Source organism: Poecilia latipinna, unplaced genomic scaffold, assembly GCF_001443285.1.
Source record: "Poecilia latipinna isolate Pla-1442-1.1 unplaced genomic scaffold, P_latipinna-1.0 Scaffold412, whole genome shotgun sequence".
NCBI lineage: Eukaryota > Metazoa > Chordata > Actinopteri > Cyprinodontiformes > Poeciliidae > Poecilia > Poecilia latipinna.
In genome coordinates this window covers 275,415-300,330 of record NW_015113028.1, presented here as the reverse complement: position 1 = coordinate 300,330, position 24,916 = coordinate 275,415, and the positions used below count along the sequence as shown (strand labels likewise).

Below are 24,916 nucleotides of genomic sequence, written 5' to 3'. Positions count from 1 at the left end.
TAAATTTTTTTTTTACTATATATATATATATATATATATATATATATATATATATATATATATATATATATATATATATATATATATATCAATTATAACTGATAATATCTATAACTATATCAATATCTATAACTATATCAATTATATCAATTATAACTGATAACACTCAATTCTTCTATCAAATGCCACTGTTCAAAACTAAACCGATAATCAAGTGAAGAGATTTACTCTGCCAAGCAGGATTCTGCTGGATGGTGCAATGGATCAATAATAATCCAAGAAACCCACTCTTCCAGTTTTGTCCTCACTACTGGGTCATAAAACATTTTAAACAGAGTGCTAAAAGACGAGTTGATTTTTTTTTGTCACCAATGTGTTTCAACAGTTCAGAGTAACGTCAGCTTGCCAAAGCCTTACCATGTTGTTTAGCAAGCATATTTTACAGCTCCAATTTATTTGAACTTTAAATTCATATTGTCTCATGAACAGACAGTATGACTGAAATAAAAAACTGCTTTTTGAAATATTTTCTATTTTTGGTGATTTCTTTTTAAAGGATCAGAGAGAAAAAAACCCCAATTAAAATCGGAAATTGGATTTGGTATGAAAGTAATCAGATTTTATTTTGCTCAAACAATATTTTGTCACCTTCCTAAGTATAATTGTCTGGATCAATTTTTGGAAAAAAATAATGTAGGCAACAAAAAAAAAAAGAAATTAATTTTGGCAAATTATGATAGGCCATTATTTTTTAGGAAGGCGGCGATTTTTAATTTGGGAGGCATTTTCTGTGTAACACACACTTAGTGTCACCCTTTCCCAAATATACCGCATGTTCTTCTCTGTTACGATGGCTTTCGTTTGGTTTACAGTCCCTTTCCCGACACCAATGTAGGAAAATCTTTATCTATTGCATCGAATAAATACTAAAACGGTTTTCCATACTGAGGCGCTTTGTGTGCAGCAGCAACGGCGGCGCTTCAGCCGAACAAGAGGAGGAGCGCAGAGCCGCAGCGCTATTTATCGCATTCTCGGGGTTAAAATCGCGGCTATTCGTCGGCATACGGACGGACACGACAGCTGGAAGACATTTCCGCTTACTCCTGTGGATAGATCGACCGATAGCTAATATAACAACGCCTGTAAACAAGCGCTATCCGCGGACTGATTCGCACCTGCCGTGGAGGCATGGACAACAAAGACTAAAGCCAGCGCTGCTCCCCGGGTTGCGGAGAACCGAGCCAGGCTGCCTCCGGCCCCCTAAAGAAATACAGTTTTCCTTAAAACTCGGTAGCGGAACCTGCTGGTTAACAGCACTTGTTTATAGGCCGAGCCGAGCCCGAACTGCTCGTTTTATTTATAGTAGCGCTTTCAATGCGTGTTTTTTCCTCAATCATTAAGTCTTAAACGGTTATAAATGATATATATTAGCCCAAGTGAATAACAAGGCCTCCATAGCTGATTTTTTTATTTAATAAACATTACTTACTAGGATCAGTTTGACCGGATAGTGAATTCAATGGTTCTGTTATAAAATAAAATACAAATAAGTAGAAATATGTGGGTCATTCCCGAAGATGTGTTGCTGGCGGGAGCGCTATGGATCACCGAGAGAGCGAATCCGTACTTCATCCTCCAGAGACGGAAAGGCCACGGGGATGGAGGCGGCGGACTGGCCGGTGAGTCCCAGCCTTGAGCTGCCATGACTCTGCAACATCACCGTGATAAATATGACAATTTTCCATTAATTAAAGATGTCCAGGTGATGGTCACGTGATCAATCAGCTGTGACTTCCAAATCAATAATCAATGAGTTACTGAAGGCAAGGGGTCACCCCTTACCTTCAGTAACTCAGTCATGCTGCTTATTGATTTGGAAATTAACCAACTCAAGGCGTAAGAAAAGCTGAATCTTATATTAGCCTCCACAGAAAATAACTTATTTTTGTCTTATCAGGGGACTTTGTAAGGATATTGCCTGCAGAAGAAATTAGATTCCTACCCAAACAATGACGCTTTCTGCTGTGCTGCTGCTAACAGCTACGGAGGCTGAATAACAGGGGATCTGTTTGCCAAACAGCCTGAGAGTCGGTCTGTTTGCTTGTTCATGCTGAATCATCCTTCTTCTTCTCTTCCTCACTCATCCTCCTCTTCCTCATTGGCATACTCCATCTAAAATGGGTCAAACAGCAGCAGAAGGATGAGGAGGTTATTGAAATAACTGGCCAAAGTTCTCATAAATTGAGATCTTGATGTTCTCCGAGTTGAAACACAGAACATTTTCTGGCCTGGAATCAGCTGACTGTGGTGATTTTGGGGCTTTAAAAGTCAGACTGCAGTTTTTGGAGTATTGGTGCACAGATGAAGACCTCTGCATGAGAAAATTCAGGAGTATAGTTTGAAACATTTAACTAAATCACCTGATTAGAAGAGTTTTGTTATTGTTTTCAGACTAGTCTTCATCTGCCAGCAATAACTGGGTGTTTTTGCACCACTGGGGACCAAAGTTGCAACATTAGTTACATTTTCAGCTGCTGCAGATCATTTTCACACTGCATTGTGTCAAACAAACCAAACCCTTTGAGCAACCTGTTCCCATCCTCGCCTGTGGTGGCGCTGCACCAAGACCTACTGAAGGAAATGACATGATAACCTCTGAAGAAGACAAGAAGACACTTCCTTCTTCACAAAATGTAAACCGAAACAGAGTGCCGTAAGATTTTATCTCTCCCGCTAGCTCTACAATATCGCGTTTTTTTTGTTGTATTTACCCAGAATGCCCTACGCTTTAGTCCACTTCCTTCTTTTGGAGCGGTCGCCGGTCCTCTTGGCATTCACATCATGCATTCAAATCGTGCCTAAATTCAAACTAATTTGATTAATTAAGTCCTAAATAGGGCGTAAACATCATAAGGATGCATTCATACCAGCCCTGATTACTGTTGGAGAAAAGTCGTGATTTTAGTGATGTTATCTTTTCAGACAGCTACAAGCAGACCACAGACTGCTGCTGTCTCTTTGCTGTCAGATTAATTGCAATCAGATGCAGCTTAGTGACCAGCAACAGCTACCAAGTCCAACCTATTTGGACACAGTTCCTTTATACTAAAAAAGTAAAATACCGATCGCAGCTTAAAGACTTGACCTAAAACATGTTGGTGTGGATTATAGCTGGTTATTAGCTGCAATATTTCACACCAGTTACCTTCTGATTAACCTAATAAATGACATTTAAATCCTATTTTGGGGTAAAAAAAAATCTCTAGAAATAGACACCGATAATGATGAATGTATTTTGTTTTCACTGAGGATATCAGGTGCCGAATGGATTGTACAAGTTTCATTTCTTGGCCCTTACACCAGATTGTTACCGACGTGCGTCCTGACTGGTTGTCACGTGACCAAAGTCTATAAATGGATGACGAAAACCTAACTAAACATTTGAAGCAAATGTTTCAAAAGGAGGCTTTAAGACTCTACTTATCTGGATTCCTGTTGATGCTAGCTTTGCTAACGTTGTCTTCTACAAGAGAAATGCTTCCTCAATCGCCGCTGCTATTTGTGCGTCAAATTTACGGGCGTACCAGAAACAGGCAACAAAGGTTCCGGCTCAGGGACTTTTGTATGTTTAAAAAGGAATTGTGGTAAACACTTTAAAATCTGTTATTAATTAATCAAAATTAACATGTTATAGTCCAAAAAAAAAAAACATTTAGAGTCCTCTGAAACACTGTTTCTGTGTGTAAAAGTTACCATTTAAAAATTAAAACAGCCCCCATAGCAGGGCCTTAGTTTCAGATCTTTATTCACAATGATGCAGGTCATCGTATTTGTCAAAAAAAAAGGAAAGATTCTGCTGCAGTTTGAGTAAAGTTACTGTTAAGTGGCCATTCCAGGCTTCACTCTCTGCTTTCTATGGAATAGATTTCAGTTCGGATCTTAAGCCTCAATCAGTAACTATTTTTATTCAGTCATTCAAAAGGTTAAATAACGACATTATTGCCACATAACACTCTTTAACACGGTTAGATTAAACAAAACTTTATAGAAAAATTAGAAACAAGATGTGGAGAAGTTCATGGGTGGAAATATTTTTTGGTATTAATAGTTTTTGCCAAAGCCTCTGAATCTGAGAAGCTGTTAAATAAAGTGTTGCTTATTTTCCTGCTGTAGGAGAGTAAATTTTCTTGCTGCACGTTTCCCCTGCTTTATTTAGACATCTGAAGAAACCGCACACATTTCAGCTGCAGTTTATTTTTTTTATTCGAGGTGTCAAAGCTCTTTACACTTGTTCAGACAATTAATTAACTGTTTGTAGTCTTCCCATTCCTTTGCTAATTGTGCTAATTAATCACCTGATCCCCAGTTGATTGTTTGATTTGTATACTCAATTACAGTTTTAGAGTCATCTGTTATCCAGAATGGAAACCAGCATAGCACCAGTATAATTTTAAAGCTGCATTAATAAAACTAGATCATTTTATTTGTGCCACATCTATTGAACTCTCATCAAAAGCACCAACCCAGTCTCTGCTTTGGCAATATTAAAGTTGTGTCGGGGGATGATGTCATGGTTATGTAAAAGCTGTGCTTGCTGACTTGCTGTGCGTGCCAGTTGCTACTGAGCAGTGCCCGGCAACGCTGGCATGGATGCTGAGCAGCCACCATCAGCACGAGAGCAGAGCTCAGCGCAGGCGTAAAACGTGACAGGATGTAGTCTGAATGGGCAGTTTGTGCAGAACACAGTGAAACCGATCAAGTGTGAAGAAGGTTGCATGATGCAGCATTATGACACTGTGGCCTCTGAGAAATAGAAAAATGGTAATCATCTCTGGAAGCTTTCCAGCCTGACATTTAGAGCGGGGCAGCCCTTTCTCTGAATGTGCACGGTTCCATGTTTAATCCCTTCCCCAGAAGATTCCACCTGAGGTTTTTGCCAAGATGAGGGCATGAGAAGGAATGCAGATTTGCATTTAAGGCCTGAAAATCTGCCTGTCAGTCAGAGCAGTGACTAAAGGTCAACAGACAGAAGATCTTTTACAGAGACACCAAAGTGGGAAGTTAATTGAAGCTTTGTATGAAGTTACAAAAATAAATTTGAGTAATAGAAACAAGCTAATTTAGAAAAAATATAAGTTTGTTTTTTTTTAATATAGTTTTTGCGCTAAAATGGTGTTTTTTCTTTCGACCGTATTGAAACACTTTTTTTTTCACATTACACAAGTCAACAGTTGGATGTTACTACTGGGGAAAACAACAAAGAAGACAGGAAGTGGTAGGAAGATGATGGTTTGTTTTTTGAACATCTCAGCTAGCTCGACCAAAAGTCTCACAGCATCACAGCTCATAAAAAGTTGTCATCTGAACGTGTTGAATCCACAACTGTTCTGTAAAATGGGGTGGGAAGTCACAGTCATGGAGATTATGACTATATATATTCTGTAGCTGTTCACATTCATCGCTGCCATGATTTTTAATAACTTATCGAGTGAACAAGCTTATTTATTTGTGATTTTAATGTCATATCTAATGGAAACGCCTCAATTGTTTGAAAAATTGTTGTTTCAACATCAGCAGAATATCAACAAAGATTTTCACACATTTGTAATGGGAAGGCAGCGAGTGATCATATCTGCATGTGGGCTGTCAAAGAGTCCTGTTTGGTATGTTATTGTTGTATCTCATATTCCAGGCGTCACGTTGACGAAAAAAAGCTACAAAAGCTGCAGGCGGGGAATTTTTTTTTTTAGCAAAATAGGAAAATACACAACAAAACCCCATTTGATCTCACTGTAAATGCTTTAAGTCACAGGCTGTTGAGTCATTTGTTGCATAATTGAATACAAGGTTGCTCACGGCATAAAATTGCACACTATTCTTTTTTTGCACCGCATTTCATAATACAGATTATTTTTGTTTGCAGAGGATCATGCTTCTCCTTCTGCAGGCCTCAGCTTGCAGTGAAACACTTGTTGTAAGTGAATGTTGATGGTTGAAGACGATGGGAACGTATATTGCCCTACTGAAGGTAGCCTAATTTGGTCAGTTTCTGTATCAGTTTCAGGTCAGGGGGCTTATTGTTGACATTTGTGGTTACCCACCACAGATTCTCTGTTTTCTTTTCAAGTTGTGGGGGAGGACCGAAAATGTGAATTGAAACAAGTAACTGTTTGCATGGTGTGAGCCTGGTTTCCTGCTCCTCCACCACATGGAAAAACAAGCTCAGAATGTGATTCGTTTCGCTCGAGCAGCAGGAACATCTGATTGTCTCTGTCTTGGAGAAATCAGAGTGTCATATGATTTTGTTGTTGTTTTTCTTAGAGTTTATTTTTAAGCAGCAGGAGTTTTCCAGTCAGAAAGGATAACTGGACTGTTAGAGCTGCTTTGTTGTCTCTCTGTCTGGTTTTTAGGTTGTGGTGAGAGGGAGCACGTTGTGTTTTTGTGAGTTAATCCTGCAGGCTTCATGTTTGGCATCAAACACAGAAGAGGAGAACACCGATTCCTCAAGTGCTGGACTAAGATATGACAGATTTAGCTGAAAGTTTCTTCTGAAAAAACCGAGAGACCTTATTTGTTTCCACTGCAGTCTGACACAGTTATTCTCATTTGGTTTTCCTGAAGTAAACCTCAACTCACACCTCCATCAAGCTGGTTGTTTCATGCAGGGCAACTAGAGTCCAGACCTGCAGGTTTTCACAAAGTTTCACCACAAGATTTCTGAAGGAAGCATCAGCTTATCACACGTTGGTTTACACTAACACCTTCAAGCCTTTTTTGTTTTTTTCAGGTCGGCATGCAAGCATCAGCAGTGACTTGGCGTTAACTTGCTGTTTTTCTGTAGTCAAACATGTCATGAATGCAAAAGCAGCTTCCTCTTTAGCAGAATGTTGAGTGTCAGCTTTGTTTTACATAACTAAATAGGTGCTGAATGGTGAAAATAAGATGAGAAGGAAGATTAAGGAGAAATCTGAGCTTCCTTCCTGCACACCAACTGCTCCCTTCATTAATAAAGCTGCTTTCTTTTCCCTCCTTTGTCTCCTCTATCCTCCCCCACCTACTCATTTTTTACATGAGTCATACAATTTGTCACAAAGGAGCTTTAAAACAAAAATAACCTGGAAAGGATCTTGTCTTGCAAACCTACTTGGTTCTGATGTTTGAATTTTAAAGGAGACTGTGGGTGGTTGGCACCACTAACTAAAAGATAGTTGATGTGAAAGTACTACACAAACACATGACTTAGTAGAAGCTAATGCTAAATGCTCACTTCAGTTCAAGTTATATCTGCCTGTGAAAGCACCAATTTAATTTTGACATAATTTATATATTCTGTAATGCCCCAAGATTTTGTATTTATGATTACAGGGGAAAAAGCAAGAGAGAGGGAGGAGAAGGAATGGAATTGCTGCATAAAGTCTTTGTTTCAAAATAAACGTTTTAACTATTTGAAGAACTCTTAAGTCAATAGCCAAAATTTCAAAGCAGATCTCAGGCTTTATTCAACTGAATTTTTACAAAATAACCAAATAAATTAGCTCTTTAGAGTTAATCTAGAAAAAGCTTAGAGTGCTAAACATTTTAAGGTTAGCACAAATGCTAAACGCTAAACAAAATTAGCCCTGCTGTTATCAGATTTGCAGAACTGTGACCATCACTGGAGGTTGTTCTCACATGTAGCTCCTTCGATGTTGCTGTCGGCCTCCTTTCAGCTGTAAAGTTCCTGTTATGTCACTGTTTTCCTATTGGTGGTTTTGTACACTTCTCCTGACTGATACCTTCATAAAATAAGAACTTTTGATGCTTTCTCAGTTCTCTTCAACCTGTGACTTGAGCTGAAGGTTTAACTTTGAGCTGAAACAAACTGAATATTGAAATTACACAAAAACTTCTTCACGAGTTTGAAACTGTAATGCCTGTGGGGAAGCTTCGGATTTAAAGTTGTCTCCGTGTTTCTGGATCTGGTGGGCCTGAACAGAGTCTGCATCTTCTTGTTTTAAAAGCTTCTACTTAACATTTTATTGCTGCAGGTCAGATGTTAAGATTTCTCCTTTCTTTGCAGTGTGGCCAACATTTTAAATGTTCCTGCATAAGACGGGTTAAAAAGCCCAAATGGATTAACTTGATGTTAAATTATCGTTTTTAACATGCTAAGTTAGAAGATTTGAGTTTGAGAAGCGCTGGCGTATCAACACACAAACCTGGACCAATAGTCAGTTACTTCAAATGGATTCATGCTAATTGGTTACAACTAATGGATAAATTATTAAAGGGCTTATTAACTATTAATAAGGCCATTGGTTAGAGCTCATCTATAATTTAAGTAGGACTTGTTAGAAAAATGCTGGGCAGTAACGGTATTGCAGAGGACGACGGGTTAGTAAGTAAACATAAGTTGAAGCCACAGGAAATTTAAACTGTGGCGCTCTTCCTGTTGAAATGGAAAAAATACTGACATGTTTTTAGCTAATTTTGTTTTTGTCTACCGCTAATTTGCGGTTTTAAAATTTGCATCAAATATTTTTTCCCCTCCTGTTTGCTAGAGAACAATCTGAAGTTTAAGATTTCAGGATTTTGTTTAATAATTTATTTTGTGCGGTTGCAGGTTTGCTTGTTGGGACTTTGGATGTCGTTCTGGACTCGAACGCTCGGATGGCTCCTTACCGGATCCTCTACCAGACCCCTGACTCTTTAGGCTACTGGATCATCGCTCACGGTAGGAGAACATTTTTCACTCCCACACCTCACGTTATCAAAACAGATTAATAAACTCAGCTGCCACAACTTAGACTTTAAGTTTATTTTTAACTGTTTGGAGTCAGATAAAGGCTGAATGAAATGGGTTGCATAATATGTTACAAATTTATCAACATTGGAGTATCACTTTATGCAATATTAATGTTGCAATGTTGGACGGCAAATATTAGCCATGCCTTCCTGCATGCTATGGCAGTAATATATGCTTGTTGTTGTTTTAAAAGGATGCTGAGGTGAACATTGTTTGTATTTGTTCACATATTGCAGGTTATATCGTCTTCGCCACATAAATCCGCATCATGTTGCATGTTTCCCTGATCGGCTTTCTGCGTCGTTTGGCAGGAACTTTTTGTTTCTTTTTAATTAAATGAAGATTAATTAAAATCTTATTTATACAGGTGAACAGCCAGTTTGTTATTAAATGGAGTCATTTGTCTGAAATGGACATTTTAACATAACAGCTTGACTCTAAAATAGATTTGGCTCTTTTTCCATCTCCTCCCAGTTCTTTGTTCCTCCTCCCAGAAATCTGATGTCTAATGTGGTCAGAGTGCATTAAATGAAGGGCTGTTAGCTGCAGCGTGTGGCAACCATCACTGTTCTGGGATCAGTTTCTACCTAAATAATCTGTTTTACTGTCACATCTCAGCATCAACTGAATTTAATTTGAAATAAAACAAAAAGCCAGAACAGAGCAGAATGATCAGAAATGAAAGTTTAAAGTGTTTGTTGTTGACTTCAGTTGGTCTGTTGGATAAACTCCCTGCTGACTGTTTGGCTCTTCTGTTGTGCTGAAACCGTTTCTCAGAGCCCCAGGGCTTCGCTCTCATGGTCTTGTTTTCTTCGCTGAACCGCTTAAAAGCCAAATATTGAATTTACTATGAAAGACTCTTTGTTCATTGTTTTTAGAAAAAATAAAAACATGGCACCAGAATATGAACATACTGCTGGTTTTGTTGAGGTTTTTTCCACATATTGACATTTCTCTTTATATATTAAAGTCCAGTATAAAGATTTCTGATGTGGTCAAACTCCTGGATTTTAGGTTGGAAAAATTACACCCTGATATACAATTGTAATTTTTTCATACAGATTGTGACACCCATCTCCTACAATTATTGTAGAAAACTAACAAATACTGAATTAATTTTTGCTCCTGAATTGGTTTTAATTGGATAACAACCCATTCTCCTACAAACGTCTATAATTTTTGTTATCCAGAATCTTAGGAAGGAAAGATTTCTGTCCAGCTTTTCTTTTTTCTTTCAGAAATGTCAGGGAAATATTCAGTTTTATTAATATCACTGTTGGTCCATATTTCTCCATTGACTCAGTCATTTCCTTAGATGGAAACCTTTTAAATTACTTTGAATAATTAATTGAGCACACTGTACTATTTGATAACAAGGATCAATTAAAATGAATGCCTGATTGAATTGAAATGATTTTTCTTTTTTTGTAAAGTGCCTTAAGCTGACTTTAGTTGTGAATTGGCGGTGAACTAAATTGAATTGAATTGAATTTGGACTGTTCTCCAGACTATTTTTATAGATTATTTTGATTATTTTCATCTTATCTGCAAATTACTGCCTTAGCTGAAGTATTCTAATGTCCTGAACCTCATGTGAAGACGGCTGAATTAGTTTGACTTAATAGGATTTACTGTAGTTGATGGTAGGTGTAGACTGAATGCTGAAAGTGATTCAAAGTTGTTTTTTTAATGACTTGCAGAGAAATCCGCCCAGGTTATTGGAGCTTTTTAAGTCTTAATATTTTTTCACTTGCAGTAATTTCTGAAGAATGTTATTTTAAACATGGAGAAAGTTTTCACATGATTTATGAAGGAGTGGATTTCATAAATCAACTGTCCTTGCAGCATGATGGCACCTTAGGCCCAGTGTGTTTCTGTAACAGTCCAACTTTTTTTGTCCTCCTCGACCTGCAGGAACGTCTCGGAAAGAGATCACTGAGCACTGGGAGTGGCTCGAACACAACCTGCTGCAGACTCTGTCCATCTTCGAGAACGAGAACGACATCACCACCTTTGTCAAAGGAAAAGTGCAGGTGAGTCCTCAGCCTCATGCAGAAAGGCCCCTTTGTGTCATGCCTCTGTAATTGTCAATTTTCTGTTTCTTTTGCAGGGGATAATCGCAGAGTTCAACAAGAATCATGACGTCAAAGAGGACGACGACACGGACAAATTTAAGGAGGCGAGTTCGAAGTTCCGGAAACTGTTCGGGATGCCAGATGAAGAGAAGCTGGTCAACTATTACTCCTGCAGCTATTGGAAGGGGAAGGTTCCCCGGCAGGGATGGCTGTACCTCAGCATCAACCACATCTGCTTCTACTCATATTTACTGGGAAAAGAAGGTGTGTATTATCTGTGTATCAAAATACATCCCAGCAGTGTACGTATTTTAGGCTTAAAAACAAAAATGGAGTGTTGTCAGATTTTTGCAGTTGTAAGATTTATTCTTTGTCTTAAAGACTGAGAGTCATTTTTACCTTTAGTGCTAGATTCTTGAGTTTGTGTTGGTTGTATTTACCCAGAATGCCCTGCACTATAGTCCACTTTCTGCTTTTGGAGCTGCCTTCGGTGTGTTTGGCGTTTACATATATATTTAAACAGCACAAGAGTTCACTGCAACCAAACCAAGACGTAGGTTTGGAGGAAGACCAGAGTTTGTTTATTTAGTCTGCATCAAAGTTTGATTACGCTTTCACACCTCCCCAAACGAACCAGACTTTCTAGCTAAACAAACTAGAGTTTGGTCCAAGTGGATTAAAGTGGGCTGGTGTGAATGCAGCCTTAGTTTACAATCAACTAAGAGAGCAAGTTTCTTAAGCCAAGGTTCAGTTACAGCTAGCCTTCATTAAGCATAGCTTGGTCATGTCTAAAATTGAACCGTATCATTTCCTCACTCTCAGCCAAACTGGTGGTCCGCTGGGCCGACATCACCCAGCTGGAGAAGAGCGCCACCCTCCTCCTGCCCGACGTCATCAAGGTGAGCACTCGCGCCAACGAGCACGTCTTCTCCGTCTTCCTAAACATCAACGAGACCTTCAAACTGGCGGAGCAGCTGGCCAACATCGCTATGCGGCGGCTGCTGGACAACAAAGGCTTCGAACTGGACCGCTCGCTGCCCAAGCTGAAGAAGAAGTCGCCCAAGAAAGTGTCGGCGCTGAAGAGGTACGAGAAAGCTAACACAACCACGCTAACGCTGGATGACATATCAGTGGAAGAGACTCTTACATTGCAAAAACACAAAACCTTACCAAGTCATTTTGATCTAGTTTCTAGTGCAAATATTTTAGTTCACTTGGAAAAAAACAAAAGCAAGATATACTGCAAGAAACTAGACCAAAAACTACTTGTTAAGATTGTGTTTTTGCAGTGTAGGAAACCAAAGGGTGTGGTGACATAAACTGAGCCTTTGAATTAATTGTATTATCCGTGTTTGGTCGCTACGTCTTATCTAGACAAATATTTGACTTGGCTGCTGTGCACTGCTCTGTCTGTTGGTCTATTCATTCACACAAGTTGTAAAACTTCACAAAAACATTTAATCTTTTTCAAAACTCCTCAGTAAAACATCATATAATACAAAGGTTTTGCATCTTTTAGAGATCTGGACGCGAGAGCAAAGAGCGAGCGTTACCGGGCTCTCTTCCGTCTGCCCAAAGACGAAAAACTGGACGGACACACAGACTGCACGCTGTGGACGCCGTTTAACAAGATGCACATCCTGGGCCAGATGTTTGTGTCCACCAACTACATCTGCTTCACCAGCAAGGAGGAGACGCTGTGCAGCCTCATCATCCCCCTGCGGGAGGTGAGGAAGGACATGCAGTTTGGTCATGTTGTAATAGTTTGCATGTTGTGGTGTGTCACCACCTGTCAGCCTTGGGAAGGCAGGTTGTAAAAATACAACGTGTGATTTGAGGAGAGTCTTATTTGGGAAGATCTAAATGATTTAGTTTTTTTTATGTGTCTCAATGCCCTGCAGGTGACCATCGTGGAGAAGGCAGACAGCTCCAACGTTCTGCCTAGCCCGCTCTCCATCAGCACCAAGAATCGCATGACTTTTCTGTTTGCCAACCTGAAAGACAGAGACTTCCTGGTGCAGAGGATCTCTGACTTCCTGCAGCAAACCACCTCCAAGATTTACCTGGAAAGGGAGCTGAACGGCAGCCTGAACAGCTCGGATGACGAGGTAAAAACACAGTCGGGGTTCAGTCAGATCTTCCTTACCTCTGACAAAAAGTAGGGAGTCACTGTTTTAGCAGGATATTGTTCTGGAGTATAAATAAATAAGAGGCTATACAAGGAAATGAATAAATGTGGAATTTCTAGATTGAATACTTTAGTTTCAGGAACTTGCAGAGCCTAACATTATTTACTGCAGCAGTAAATAATGTTTACTGCTGCAGTAAACATTATTTACTGCAGCTTATCTTATCTACTGCAGATTTTTAAAGGTCTGCCTAAAAATCAGATCCAGAACGCTGCTGCTGGCGTTCTGACTAAAACCAGGAAGTTAGAGCTCATCACAGCAGTTCTAACGTCCTTCCACTGGCTCCCTGCAGCTCACAGACCTTAAGATACTGGTGCTAGTTTATAAATCACTGAACAGCTTAGTACCACAGTACATTAAAGATCTGCTGCTGTTGTATCAACCTTCCAAACCTCTCAGGTCTCCTGGTTCTGGTTCTGCTCTGCATCCCCAAAACCAGAACCAAACAGAGAAAGTATTCAGCTTCTATCCACCACAAATCTGGAACAAGCTTCCAGAAAAACTACTAAAACACTGAGGAGTTTTGTTTGCATGAAAGCTAAAAGTCCATTTTGACTTGCCTCACCTTTCAGAAATACATTTAAATGTTGCTCTTCTGCAGGTTTACTCCCATCACGGCTCCCTGCTCTCCTGCAGTCCGCAGCAGACTCTGGCCTCAGACATCGAACGCACCTTCAACCTGAACGACAACAGCGTGCCGACGGCCTCAGAGGCCCTCATGACTATGTACCGCCGCCGCTCACCTGAGGAGTTTAACCCCAAACTGGTGAGTCCCATTATGAAAAATCCTCTCGTCTCGTCTGCCCGACCTTTGACCCTGCCATCTTCACTTCCTCTCAGGCTAAGGAGTTCCTGAAGGAGCAGGCGTGGAAGAACCACTTCACGGAGTACGGCGAGGGGGTGTGCATGTACCGCACGGAGAAGACGAAGGAGCTCGTCCTCAAAGGCATCCCTGAGAGCATGAGGGGGGAGCTGTGGCTGCTGTTCTCAGGTGGGCAAACAATTCAAACCCATTACCTGCAGGAACCCGTGCTGGAAACCACACACTGAGACGAAAAGGAAACCTGAAGCGTATTTCAGACATGTTTTATGAAACGAAGACTTCCTGTTTACAGATTAGACGACAACAGTTTAACATCTGCTGGGAGAAGTTTCTCTAAAGCTTCTGCAGCTTGATTCAGTTTGTTCAAAAAGCATCAATACTCCTTCAACCTTTTTATATTCTGTCACATTACAACCACAAACTTCAATGTACTTAATTAGGATTACATTTTCAACCGTTACAAAGTAGTGCATAATGAGGTGGAAGGAAAATGGCTCTACTCTGCTCAGCCTCATTGAGTTTAATACTTTATTGAACCACCTTTTTGCTGCATTTACAGCTGCAGCTTTGCAGTTTACACAATAATCAAGATGCATAAAAAATACAAAATAAACATTAAATTCCTTTTTAAATTGGAATGTTGTGCGGTGGTTTATCTACGTCACAATATTCCAGTAAAATGCATCAAAATTTGTGGATTTAATGTGAAAAAATGTGGAAAAGGTCAATAGGTGTGAATACTTTTGGATATAAAAATTGGGCATAGGTCATCCTGTTAAGTCACTTTGGATTAAAACAAATCAGGAACAAAACTGATCAAAAAGACTTGAGAAAGACGATAGATGTTAAAGAAAACCTCAGGAGTCGGCCTTTGCTATTGCATAATGTTTGAACTACATGCTTTTACAAAATATTTCCAGAAACGTCTCAAAGTTTTAAAGGCAATTGTCAGGTTAATTTCAGGCCTTTAAAGGGTTAATATAGAAAAAGGAGACGTTGCATATTATTGAACTGACAGGAAAAAATCCAACACAGCTGGATTTACCTGAATCAGAGGGAACAGCAGTGTGTCATTTTTCAAGCTTTGGCTCGTGAAGCGAAATCTTTCACCACCCAAAACACGCCGCAAGTAAGAACACGATCCAGAGGTTTCAGTTTACAACCACAGTTACGTGTCTCATGCCTGCAGCTGCAGATCATCACCTGAGTGAAAGTAGGTTGGTCACAGACGGCCTGACCCAGTTGTTAGCGAGTAAACACATCCTCAGTGCAGGAGGCAGAGTTCTCTGTTCAGTTTGAATCACACTGATCTTTGAACTTTGAACTGCCTTGTTGCAGAGATGTGCTATACGATTAAAAAAAGGTGGAGCACGAACAGCTGCAGGTTTACTGAACTAACAGGTTAAATGAAGCCATTTTATTAATATGAACTATATCTGGTGTTAAATGTGCAGCTTCTGGTCCTTCATATAAACTGAGAAAAGATGAAAGGAGAACAAAACTGATTTTGTGCCGCAAACTTAAAAAACTTCCAATTTAGGTGGAAATTTCTAAAACATAAATAATATTGATTTACATAAGGTATATTTAGTTTTATTGTGATTTCTACACATTATTTTACTTTTATCAGAATTATTTAAATCTGACAGTGCAGCAAAAACAGAATCGTAGTTTCATTTACTTTTTGTCTGCACTATAACACATTATACCTTATTCTTTAAGTTTCTGAATTTACCTGCATGTGAAAACAAAAAGGCATGTTTGTAATTTTGTTGCAAATGATTTCAGATGTCATACATGTTGCTGCTTTCAGTTTTTAAATCCTGCGTGTTTTCCTGGTCAGGGGCGATCAACGAGATGACGACTCACCCCGGTTACTACGAAGACCTGGTGGAGAAATCGATGGGGAAGTACAACCTGGCCACCGAGGAGATCGAGAGGGACCTGCACCGCTCGCTGCCGGAGCACCCGGCCTTCCAGAACGAGATGGGCATCGCCGCACTGCGCAGGGTCCTGACCGCCTACGCCTTCAGGAACCCCAACATCGGATACTGTCAGGTGAAGACCCGATTGTGATTATCCCAACATGACTCAGCAGCAGCAGCAGCAGCAGCGAGGGATGTCGCTATCCAATCACAGGATCAGATATCGGGCCCCATCAAGTGGCATCAGACTGGATCGGAATCAAATGTTGATAAATAAGGCGAATAAAAAACGTAAGGGACATTCTGGATTGGGCTGAACGATGAGATAAAAATGATATAATCATTTTGTATCAGTCGATATCGACAATTATTGATTAGTTTTCTGTTTTAAATATCTGAAATACTGCCAACCAAATGTGACCTTTCCTGTTTCATCCGTAGTTTTCACTCCACAAAGTTATTTTTTTATTTTTAAGCAGTTATGAGGAACATTGGTGAAACTCTAAACTGCTGCAGCGCAAGTTACTCAACAGGTTGTTGCTAGGTAACCAAAGAGTGAGTGAGTTGCTAGGTAACCAAAGAGTGAGTGAGTTGCTAGGTAACCAAAGAGTGAGTGAGTTAGATGATTCCACTAACCTATCTAAGGTAGATGTGAGTTTGAGCAGCTAAAGCTATTCCTCTGCCTACATCTCCCAGAATGCTGTGCAGTTCAGTGATCCAGAACCGAACACTGGTTCAGAACATTCTACCAGACGTATTATCTATTGATACTGATCATGTGTCTATTGGGACATATTAAAATGATTTTTTGAAGCAGCAGCCGCAGCCGCAGCAGCAGCAGCTGCTCGCCTTCCTGGTCTGTTTTTGAATCTTTCTTGTCTCGACAGGCCATGAACATCGTCACATCTGTGTTACTGCTTTATGCTAAAGAAGAAGAAGCTTTCTGGCTCCTGGTGGCTCTCTGCGAGAGGATGCTGCCCGACTACTACAACACAAGAGTAGTTGGTCAGTCTGAACACATCCAACTGGACTGTTGACTTGGTGATTTGTGTGTGTGAAGACGTAACGGCGTCGATCCTTCACGTTTAGGAGCCCTGGTTGATCAGGGAGTGTTCGAGGAGCTCGCCCGCGAGTATGTCCCACAGCTGTATGACTGCATGCAGGACCTGGGCGTCATATCCACCATCTCCCTCTCCTGGTTCCTCACCCTCTTCCTGTCCGTCATGCCGTTCGAGAGCGCCGTGGTGGTGGTCGACTGTTTCTTCTACGACGGCATCAAGGTCATCTTTCAGCTGGCGCTCTCTGTCCTGCACGCCAACATCCACCAGCTGCTGGGCTGCAAGGACGACGGAGAGGCCATGACTGTCCTGGGCAGGTAAGGAGGAGGAGATGCTAGAGATGCTACTAGGGGATTTTTAGGCCTTAGCTGAGGTAGATAAGATCAGTGGATAAGATCTGCTTCACATGCAAGTATCAGCTGATCACTGATCTCCCAAAATTAAGGAGATCGGCACCAATAAATCGGCAAGCTGATAAATCGGTGCACATATTTTTGCAAGAACAGTAAAGTTAACACTTTAGCTTTCAAATTTCAGTTTGTTCAGCCTTAGAGCACAAAACTTCTTTCTTTTACAGATTCTGGCATTTCAGTATTAAAATCAGTTTTTAATTTAATAGAAAATAACCTTTTATGTTTTCCAAATAACTTCACATTTATTGGTCTCATTTTGTCTGTGTGCAGGTACCTGGACAGTGTGACCAACAAGGACAGCACCCTCCCTCCCATCCCTCACCTTCACTCTCTGCTCACCGACAACGGAGAACCACATCCAGAGGTTGACATCTTCAAGCTGGTCCGCAGCTCCTATGAGGTAAAACATCTGACGGCTTGTGTCTGTCTGACTGACTAGCAAGGCTGGTTTTTAACACAATAACTTGAAGATGTTGTGTTTTTTGCAGTGTACTGATGGAGATCCAGCCTTCATGTCTGTGTTTTTTCCTTTTCGGTAGAAATTCGGCTCGATCCGCGCAGACGTGATCGAACAGATGCGCTTCAAACAGAGACTGAGGGTCATTCAGACCATTGAGGACACAACCAAACGCAACGTGGTAAGAAACCTCTGCAATCATTAAGAGTTTCTTTTTCACGCAGAGTTTATTCCATGCTGCTCGTTAAATCTAACTGTAGAAAGTAAAAGAAGCTTTGGTGTCGTTTTACAGATGAGATCCTCACGGTTTGTTCTCTTTTATTCCAGGTTCGAACTATTCTGACAGAGACGGCTTTCAGTATTGATGAGTTGGAGGAGCTTTATGTGCTTTTCAAGGTGAGTCGCAACTTTTTAATCGTAAGAAAACACAAGATATAAACTTGATCATTATAGAAAGAAGGTTACCACAAATTCAACCCAGAACAGATTAATCGAAAAAGGTTTAAGTTTTAGTCAACATCACCATTCTGAACGCTATTAGGTGGTGCTGCAACACTCTTCAGTGTGAATGTTGTTATTGAGGAATGAGGATTAAAAGAGAGTGAGAGAGCAAAGCTTTCAGCAGATAATGGGAAGGTTTAACATATCACTGCAGAATTGTGTTTGTTTTTTCACACACACACAGTAACGACTGTTTGTGGTTACAGCTGCACTAAATAGGCTAAAATCTCAACTTTGTAATGATTGTTGTCTTCGTAGAATTACAAAGCCGTTTTAAAACAAGTGACCAGTATTGCACTCCGTAAAATAACTGAAAGTTCACAGTCAGAAAAATAATAAATGCTGTTTTTTTTGTTGTTTTTTGTTTTTATCTTACATCAAAGTTGTTAAACAGAAACCAAAAACTACTAAAATAATTATCAGCAGTTTGAAGCTTTGCTATTATTTCTCACTGTCTGAAGTTAAATCAGACCAAACGTCTTTTGATGTCAATTTGCCAAAACAAGCAGCACTTCAGTTCCAGTTGCATTTTTTAAAGTTTGTACCTGCCTCTTCTGTTGTCTTCGTCAGGCGGAGCACCTGAGCAGCTGTTACTGGGGCAGCAGCAGTAACCCCACCGAGCGCCACGACCCCAGCCTGCCGTACCTGGAGCAGTACCGCATCGACGTGGAGCTGTTCAAGGGCCTGTTCGCCCTGCTGTTCCCCTGGGCCAACGGAGCCCACTCTGACCCGCTGGCGGTGCGCTTCTTCCGTCTGCTGGACGAAAACGGAGACGCCCTGCTCAACTTCCGAGACTTCATCAACGGCCTGAGTAAGCAGGGATGGGTCACGAACACATCCGTTCTGGATGTCGTTGGTTCTGTCTCAGCTCTCAACTCCATGTTGTGTGTTGCAGGTGTTTTGTGTCATGGGGATCTAACAGAGAAGCTGAAGCTCCTCTACAAGATGCACGTCTTGCCTGGTGAGTGTCAGACAAGTAGCAACAAATAATATTTTAATACTACTGACCAGTAGCTGCATTCTATTACAGATGTCAAAGCACAAAGTGTTTCCATTAAATAAGAAATGCAATTAAAATCATGTGAACAAATTAAAAAATATGCTGTGCAATCATCCTCCATCTACTTCCTGTTTTCTAATTTGTCTTTCCGCCATCAGTGACAATCTGGTTGTTGTTCATGTGACTTGTGTGATTGCAGTTTTGCAAAATAAAATAATTTTGATACGAACCTATGTGTTTCTATGAAGATAATTTATTTTCAAAATGTTAAATTGTGCTGTTATATGGCCCGTAGAAACGCAGCTATTTATCTTATTTCTAGGTTACTAAATTATTTGTACTAGTATCCAGACAGTAAGGTTTAGTTTTTTGCACTGCTGTAGAGATTATGGTGTTTTTCAACAAGACACAGAATTTTTCAGCCTCCCTGAACTTTGCATTTTAGCCTAATTCTGTAAAGAAACTGTTTTTCCCCAGAAATCACTCATGAGCAAGAAGAGCCCGACTCGGCCTTCGAAGCCACTCAGTACTTCTTCGAAGACATCACTCCAGAAACATCCATCAGTAAGTTTAAACCTCCTAACAGATCACTTCTTTGTGCCGCACATATTTTTGTTTTTCAGGTTTAGTCAGAGCAGATCGGTACACAGACTCGGAAAGCAGACTGGAGATTTTTATCAGGCAGTTAGAAAGTAAAATCAGATTTTGTGGTGATGTGATTTGCACATGAAGGATGCAGTTGTGTTAACCATGCAACCACAAATCCCACTGACTGATTGAAGCTCCATCTGCCGATTCAACTAGATGACGTAGCAGAAGCTGTTCAGTGGATTCATTTGTTCAATTTGGGTCAAGTTTGTTTGTAAAGCACATTTCAGCAACAAAGCAGCTCAAAGTGCTATAAACCATAAAAACATCAGTTAATTGTTACATCTTAACAATTTGCCATAATCAAAATCATCAATATACATAAAATATGTTGATAAATGTCTGATTTACTAGTAATCAAAGACTTTGTCTTTTCCATTCTTTTTATCCTTAATGTATTTCAAAAGTTTGAATAGTTTAGCTGCTTTTTCAACCACTTTTCTGTTTCTTCATTCAAACCCATCAAACATTTCCACAATTTTGCAAATTAATATGTCAAAATTCAGTGTTAATTGTTGGAATTATGTATGAAAAACAAACACAATGCCAATATTGTGTGAACGCACTTTGTCTGTAAATATAGATAAATATGTTTCCGTTAAATAAGAAACACAATTAAAATCAAGTGAATAAATAAATAAAAACACATTTTGTCTTGCCTCCTTGGGCATTAAATCTGGACTTTGACTAGACCATTCTAAAACATCAGTATGTTTCGATCTAAGCCATCTATTGTAGCTCAGGTTACTTATTTATTACTTCTCTTCTCAGGTCGGGATTCAAAGGGTCGAAGCGAGAAGGATGACGGCTTCGTCAGAGTTACGTTCAAGACTGAAAAAGGTGAGAGAAATCATAGGACACAAGAAAAGATGCTGAATAAAAAACCTCATCAGGGAAGAAGGAGGTTCTGTGTCTGAGATGAATGTGTCTGTATGGGGAATGGGCGAATCAGATCCAAAGACCTTAAAATGCAGGCTGAAGCTAATTATGTGTCATCATCCACAGTGAAGTAAGTCCTATATTAACACTGCCTGAAAGGCCGCTCGCACAGGAAGAAGCCACGACTCAAAAAGCAACATAGAAAGCCAGAGAATGGCGTTTGCTAAAGCACTCAAATGATTTCCTTCATATGAATAAGATTCTGTCAGGAGGAATGGGCTAAAATTCTAGAAAACTATTGTGAGACGTCTGTGGAAACCCAAATGTTTGACCAAAGTTATAAGCTTAAAAGGCAATTTTACTAAATACTTAGCAAGAAAATGTGTTTATAGAATGTTCTAACTGTAATATGGAACCAAACGTCTAATTAAAATTTTAAAATCTTGAAGAGATTCTTTAAATTTCTTTGACAGTGAAGAAACTGAGCACTCCTGATTACCGTCACTACTTGAAACTGTGGAACGAGGAGACGAAGCCCAAACGAGAAAGCACAAAGGACCTTCCAAAGCTGAACCAGGTAGGATTTGATCTGAGAAACGGCTTTGTGCTTAGAGATCGTAAACATTTATGTCTGTGTCTTTAAAAATTAAGTGTTTTAAGTTAATTCAGCAATTTTTTTCTGTATCGAACTGGTATTGGCCGATACTAAACCTCACATATCGGTATCAGAAGTGAAAAAGTGGATCCATGGATCCCTAGTGTAGAGTAAATCTCTATAGGCACCAGCAACCCTTGTTTAGGTTTGGGCATTTATCATAATGTTTATCATGTATTGTGAACATTTCTTGTAATGATAAGAATTGTGATGTATTGTTTCTGTCTTTCAGAGTCAGTTCATTGAGCTCTGTAAGACACTCTACAGCATGTTCAGTGAGGATGTAGCTGAGCAGGAGCTTTATCACGCCACTGCAACCGTCACCAGTCTGCTGCTGGAAATGGGAGAAGTGGGGAAGCTCTTCACTTCCTGCGGCCGGAAGGATCCCAGCCAGGAGACAAATTCAGAGTCGAGTTTGTGCAGGAGAGAATTGGTGGATCTCAAATCCACTCAAGACCCTCCGGATCTGGGAGATGTTTTCATCCCGGCGGAGCTGGAGGACAAGCCGAGCCCCTGCGAGGACGCCAAGCAGCAGGATGTGAGCGAGGAGCTGGCGCCCATGCAGGACATCAAGCTGGAAGACTCGTCCCCCAAGGAGACGGGGACGTCGTCCGCCATGCTCATCTCCGACGACGAAACAAAAGACGACACGTCCATGTCGTCGTACTCGGTGCTGAGCGCCGGCTCCCACGAGCTGGACGAGAAGCTGCAGTGCGAAGACATCGCCGACGACACAGTGCTGGTGTGCAGCGACGAGCGGCCCTCGGAGCGCGAACGGAGAAGGATTCCCAACGGCGGCGGCCTGCCGCACAGCACCAGCATCGACAAAGACTGGGCCATCACCTTCGAGCAGTTCCTGGCCTCCGTCCTCACCGAACAGGCTCTGGTGCGGTACTTCGAGAAGCCGGTGGACGTGGCGGCATGCATCACCAACGCCAAGAACGTGCGGAAAGTCGGGCGCCCCCTGCTGTCCACTAGTGACTATGAGATCTCTCTCTCTGGCTGAAAGACTAAAGCTGTTCTGAGGAGTTTCCGTGACATTTTCTAGGATTATGGAGAAAATTGTACAAGTGTATATGTGAAAGAATGTGACCAAATCTGCTTCTAATGACGTATTTTACCAGAAGTTTAAAACCTACCATGTAAATCAATAGATCCTGTTGTCTGAAGAGAAGACCACACTGCAAAAATACAAAATCTTACCAAGTATTTTTGGTCCAATTTCTAGTGAAAAATATTTTAGGTTTGTTTTATTTCAGGTACACTAACTTTCCAGTAACTTTTTAGGAAAATATAGGAGCTTGTTTTAAGAAAATAATCACTTAATATTGATGAGAAAGTACCAGTTCGTCTGGGAGATTTATTCACTTAAAACAACTGATAAATCAGCCTTGATTTCCTTAATTATGGGACATCTTTGATCGGCCGACGCGTACATGTAAAGCTGATCTTATCCGCCGATCTCATTTACTTGGCAAAGGTTTAAAAATCAACCTCTGTCCTCTTCTGCTCTGCAGTGAGAGAGGCTCGACTTTCTGTACATTGGCAGTTAACAGTCAACCCATTGTTGCCAACTCAGCGACTTTCTTGCTATATTTAGCAACATTTCAGACAAAAAAAAAAGCAACATGGCCAAAATCAGAACCTGCAGGTCAGACTTTTAAAGCTTGTAATCGGCCAGAAAATTGCAATCATTTATTTCATTTATAACCCGTAGTTAGAAATGAAATAATCTGCCAGTTGAACTAGAACATTTTCATCAATATTAAGAAATTATTGGCTTTAAACAAGCTCTCATATCTTTCTGAAAAGTTACTTGTAAGTTAATTTCAAGACTTCTAAGAAACTGGACCAAACGTACTTGGTAAGATTGTGAGTTTTTGCAGAGAAGAAACTCGCTCATGGTTTGCTCAGATGAAATCAAGTGTGTATAAGTAGTGGCTGTACCTTTATAAGACAATATGCATAAGTGGTATTAATCTGATATCTCTGTACAACTAGGCCGTGTAGATGTCCACCCATGTAGTGTTGCTTGAAACCACTTCTATACTTTGTTTCAGAGCTGTTAGATCTTCTCGTAACCTTTGAAACCGTTACTGAAAGTTTAGTAGCAGGAAATATGAAAGTTCAACTCCATGGAAGCAACTTGTAAAGAACTTTTGCACAGTTCTGTACAGTACGGTTCCAACTCAGACATTAATATTCTAGTGTGTATCGTCACTTATCACATCTGGTCAAACTGTTGCTTCCTTTAGTTGCAATTCTGATTGCTGCTACGTCCTTATAAGGAGCCAGAAGACGGAGCGATAGAGATCCATTGTTGTGAAAACACTCCAGTTCACTTTAATGCTGTTCGTCACTTTAGCAGATTATTTATTTTCTTCAGTTGACAAAAAACGAAACCAACTTGTACAACAAATACATAGACAGATTCTATTCAACTGCTAAAACATTTTATTTAAGCTACAGAGAAAATATTTTAATTTCTTTCAGTATTATTACACTAAAATGAAGAGCTTATATGTTTACAATGCATCAAAGCCCACTACTGCATCTGCTTGCCTTTTATTGCTTTTATTACATTTTTGTCCTTCCAGACATGTGTTTTTTTTATTTTGTGCATTTTCACATGATTTTTTTTTCTACTGTAAATATATTGAATTTATTTGACCAGATGTTGCTGCTCTGGATTCTGGTGCGTTGTGTATCACTCGTCTAATTAAAATCAGTGTCATTAATTCAGAGTGCTGCCTCCAGAGCTTTATTCAGACTTTGCCATAAATTGTGCGTGACTGCCACCTAGTGGCAGAACTCGCATTGAATTCCTTTATTTAACCCAAAGATATCAGTGGTGTCCAAAGTGCGGCCCGGGGCCATTTACGGCCCTCGGAACAATTCTGAACGGCCTTTGGGCACAGTTCACGCAGTGGACACATCTTTCAAAGTAAAAACCATACAGGTTTTTACTTTAAATATCTCTTCTTATAGTAAGAGGAGACAAAAAAAACATGCAACCTGGGCAGTTTAGATCAACAAGCTTGTCAAAATTAAACTAGACTGAGCCATATTCTGTTCCCGTTACTAAAAAGACACAAAAAAAATCCAGAATAAGATGGGTTTTTTTTGTTTTATTTTGCAAACCTTTTTTTTTTTTTTTTTTTGCTTAAAATCTACAATTTATACATTTCTTGTACAGAAATCCTATTGCTTTTCTCATGACATTAAAATATTGTGTTTATTTGTGACCCTCTGATTCTTTCAACTTGAGAGTTTTGGTCCCCAAGCCAAAAGGTTTGGACACCCCTGATACGGATTCTTTTTCATCCATCTATTTTCTTCCAGTTATTAGAAATTGGGTTGTAAGAATAACTTTTGTTACAACCCAAAAGTTAATGGGTGCATGAACTGATATCGCTTGCCCCTCCACCTCTGACCTAATGACCCGTGAAGATACCAAACACCTCCAGCTGCAGCCGGCTCTGTGGACAGACGGCTAGTTTATCTGGCA

The 24,916-nt window shown here is 40.2% G+C and overlaps 1 protein-coding gene across 1 annotated transcript; it reads left to right on the top strand.

Moving 5' to 3' along the window:
- Positions 1-950: 950 nt before the first annotated feature.
- tbc1d9 (TBC1 domain family, member 9 (with GRAM domain)) lies at positions 951-24,150 on the top strand. Its single transcript, XM_015037630.1, has 21 exons — positions 951-1,679; positions 8,603-8,713; positions 10,700-10,818; positions 10,896-11,124; positions 11,683-11,944; positions 12,380-12,587; positions 12,762-12,968; positions 13,651-13,815; positions 13,890-14,040; positions 15,716-15,930; positions 16,685-16,802; positions 16,887-17,172; positions 17,539-17,668; positions 17,808-17,906; positions 18,053-18,121; positions 18,797-19,037; positions 19,122-19,187; positions 19,704-19,790; positions 20,646-20,714; positions 21,227-21,330; positions 21,641-24,150. The coding sequence occupies exons 1-21, from the start codon at positions 1,559-1,561 to the stop codon at positions 22,412-22,414; spliced, it is 3,831 nt and encodes a 1,276-aa protein (XP_014893116.1). The 5' UTR covers positions 951-1,558; the 3' UTR covers positions 22,415-24,150.
- The last annotated feature ends 766 nt before the right edge of the window (positions 24,151-24,916 follow it).

Coding starts and splice junctions, on each gene's coding strand:
- tbc1d9 (XM_015037630.1), top strand. CDS start 1,559: ATGTGGGTCATTCCCGAAGATGTGTTGCTGGCGGGAGCGCTATGGATC. Junction 11,125..11,682: donor ATATTTACTGGGAAAAGAAG/GTGTGTATTATC, acceptor CCTCACTCTCAG/CCAAACTGGTGGTCCGCTGG. Junction 19,038..19,121: donor AGACTTCATCAACGGCCTGA/GTAAGCAGGGAT, acceptor TGTGTGTTGCAG/GTGTTTTGTGTCATGGGGAT.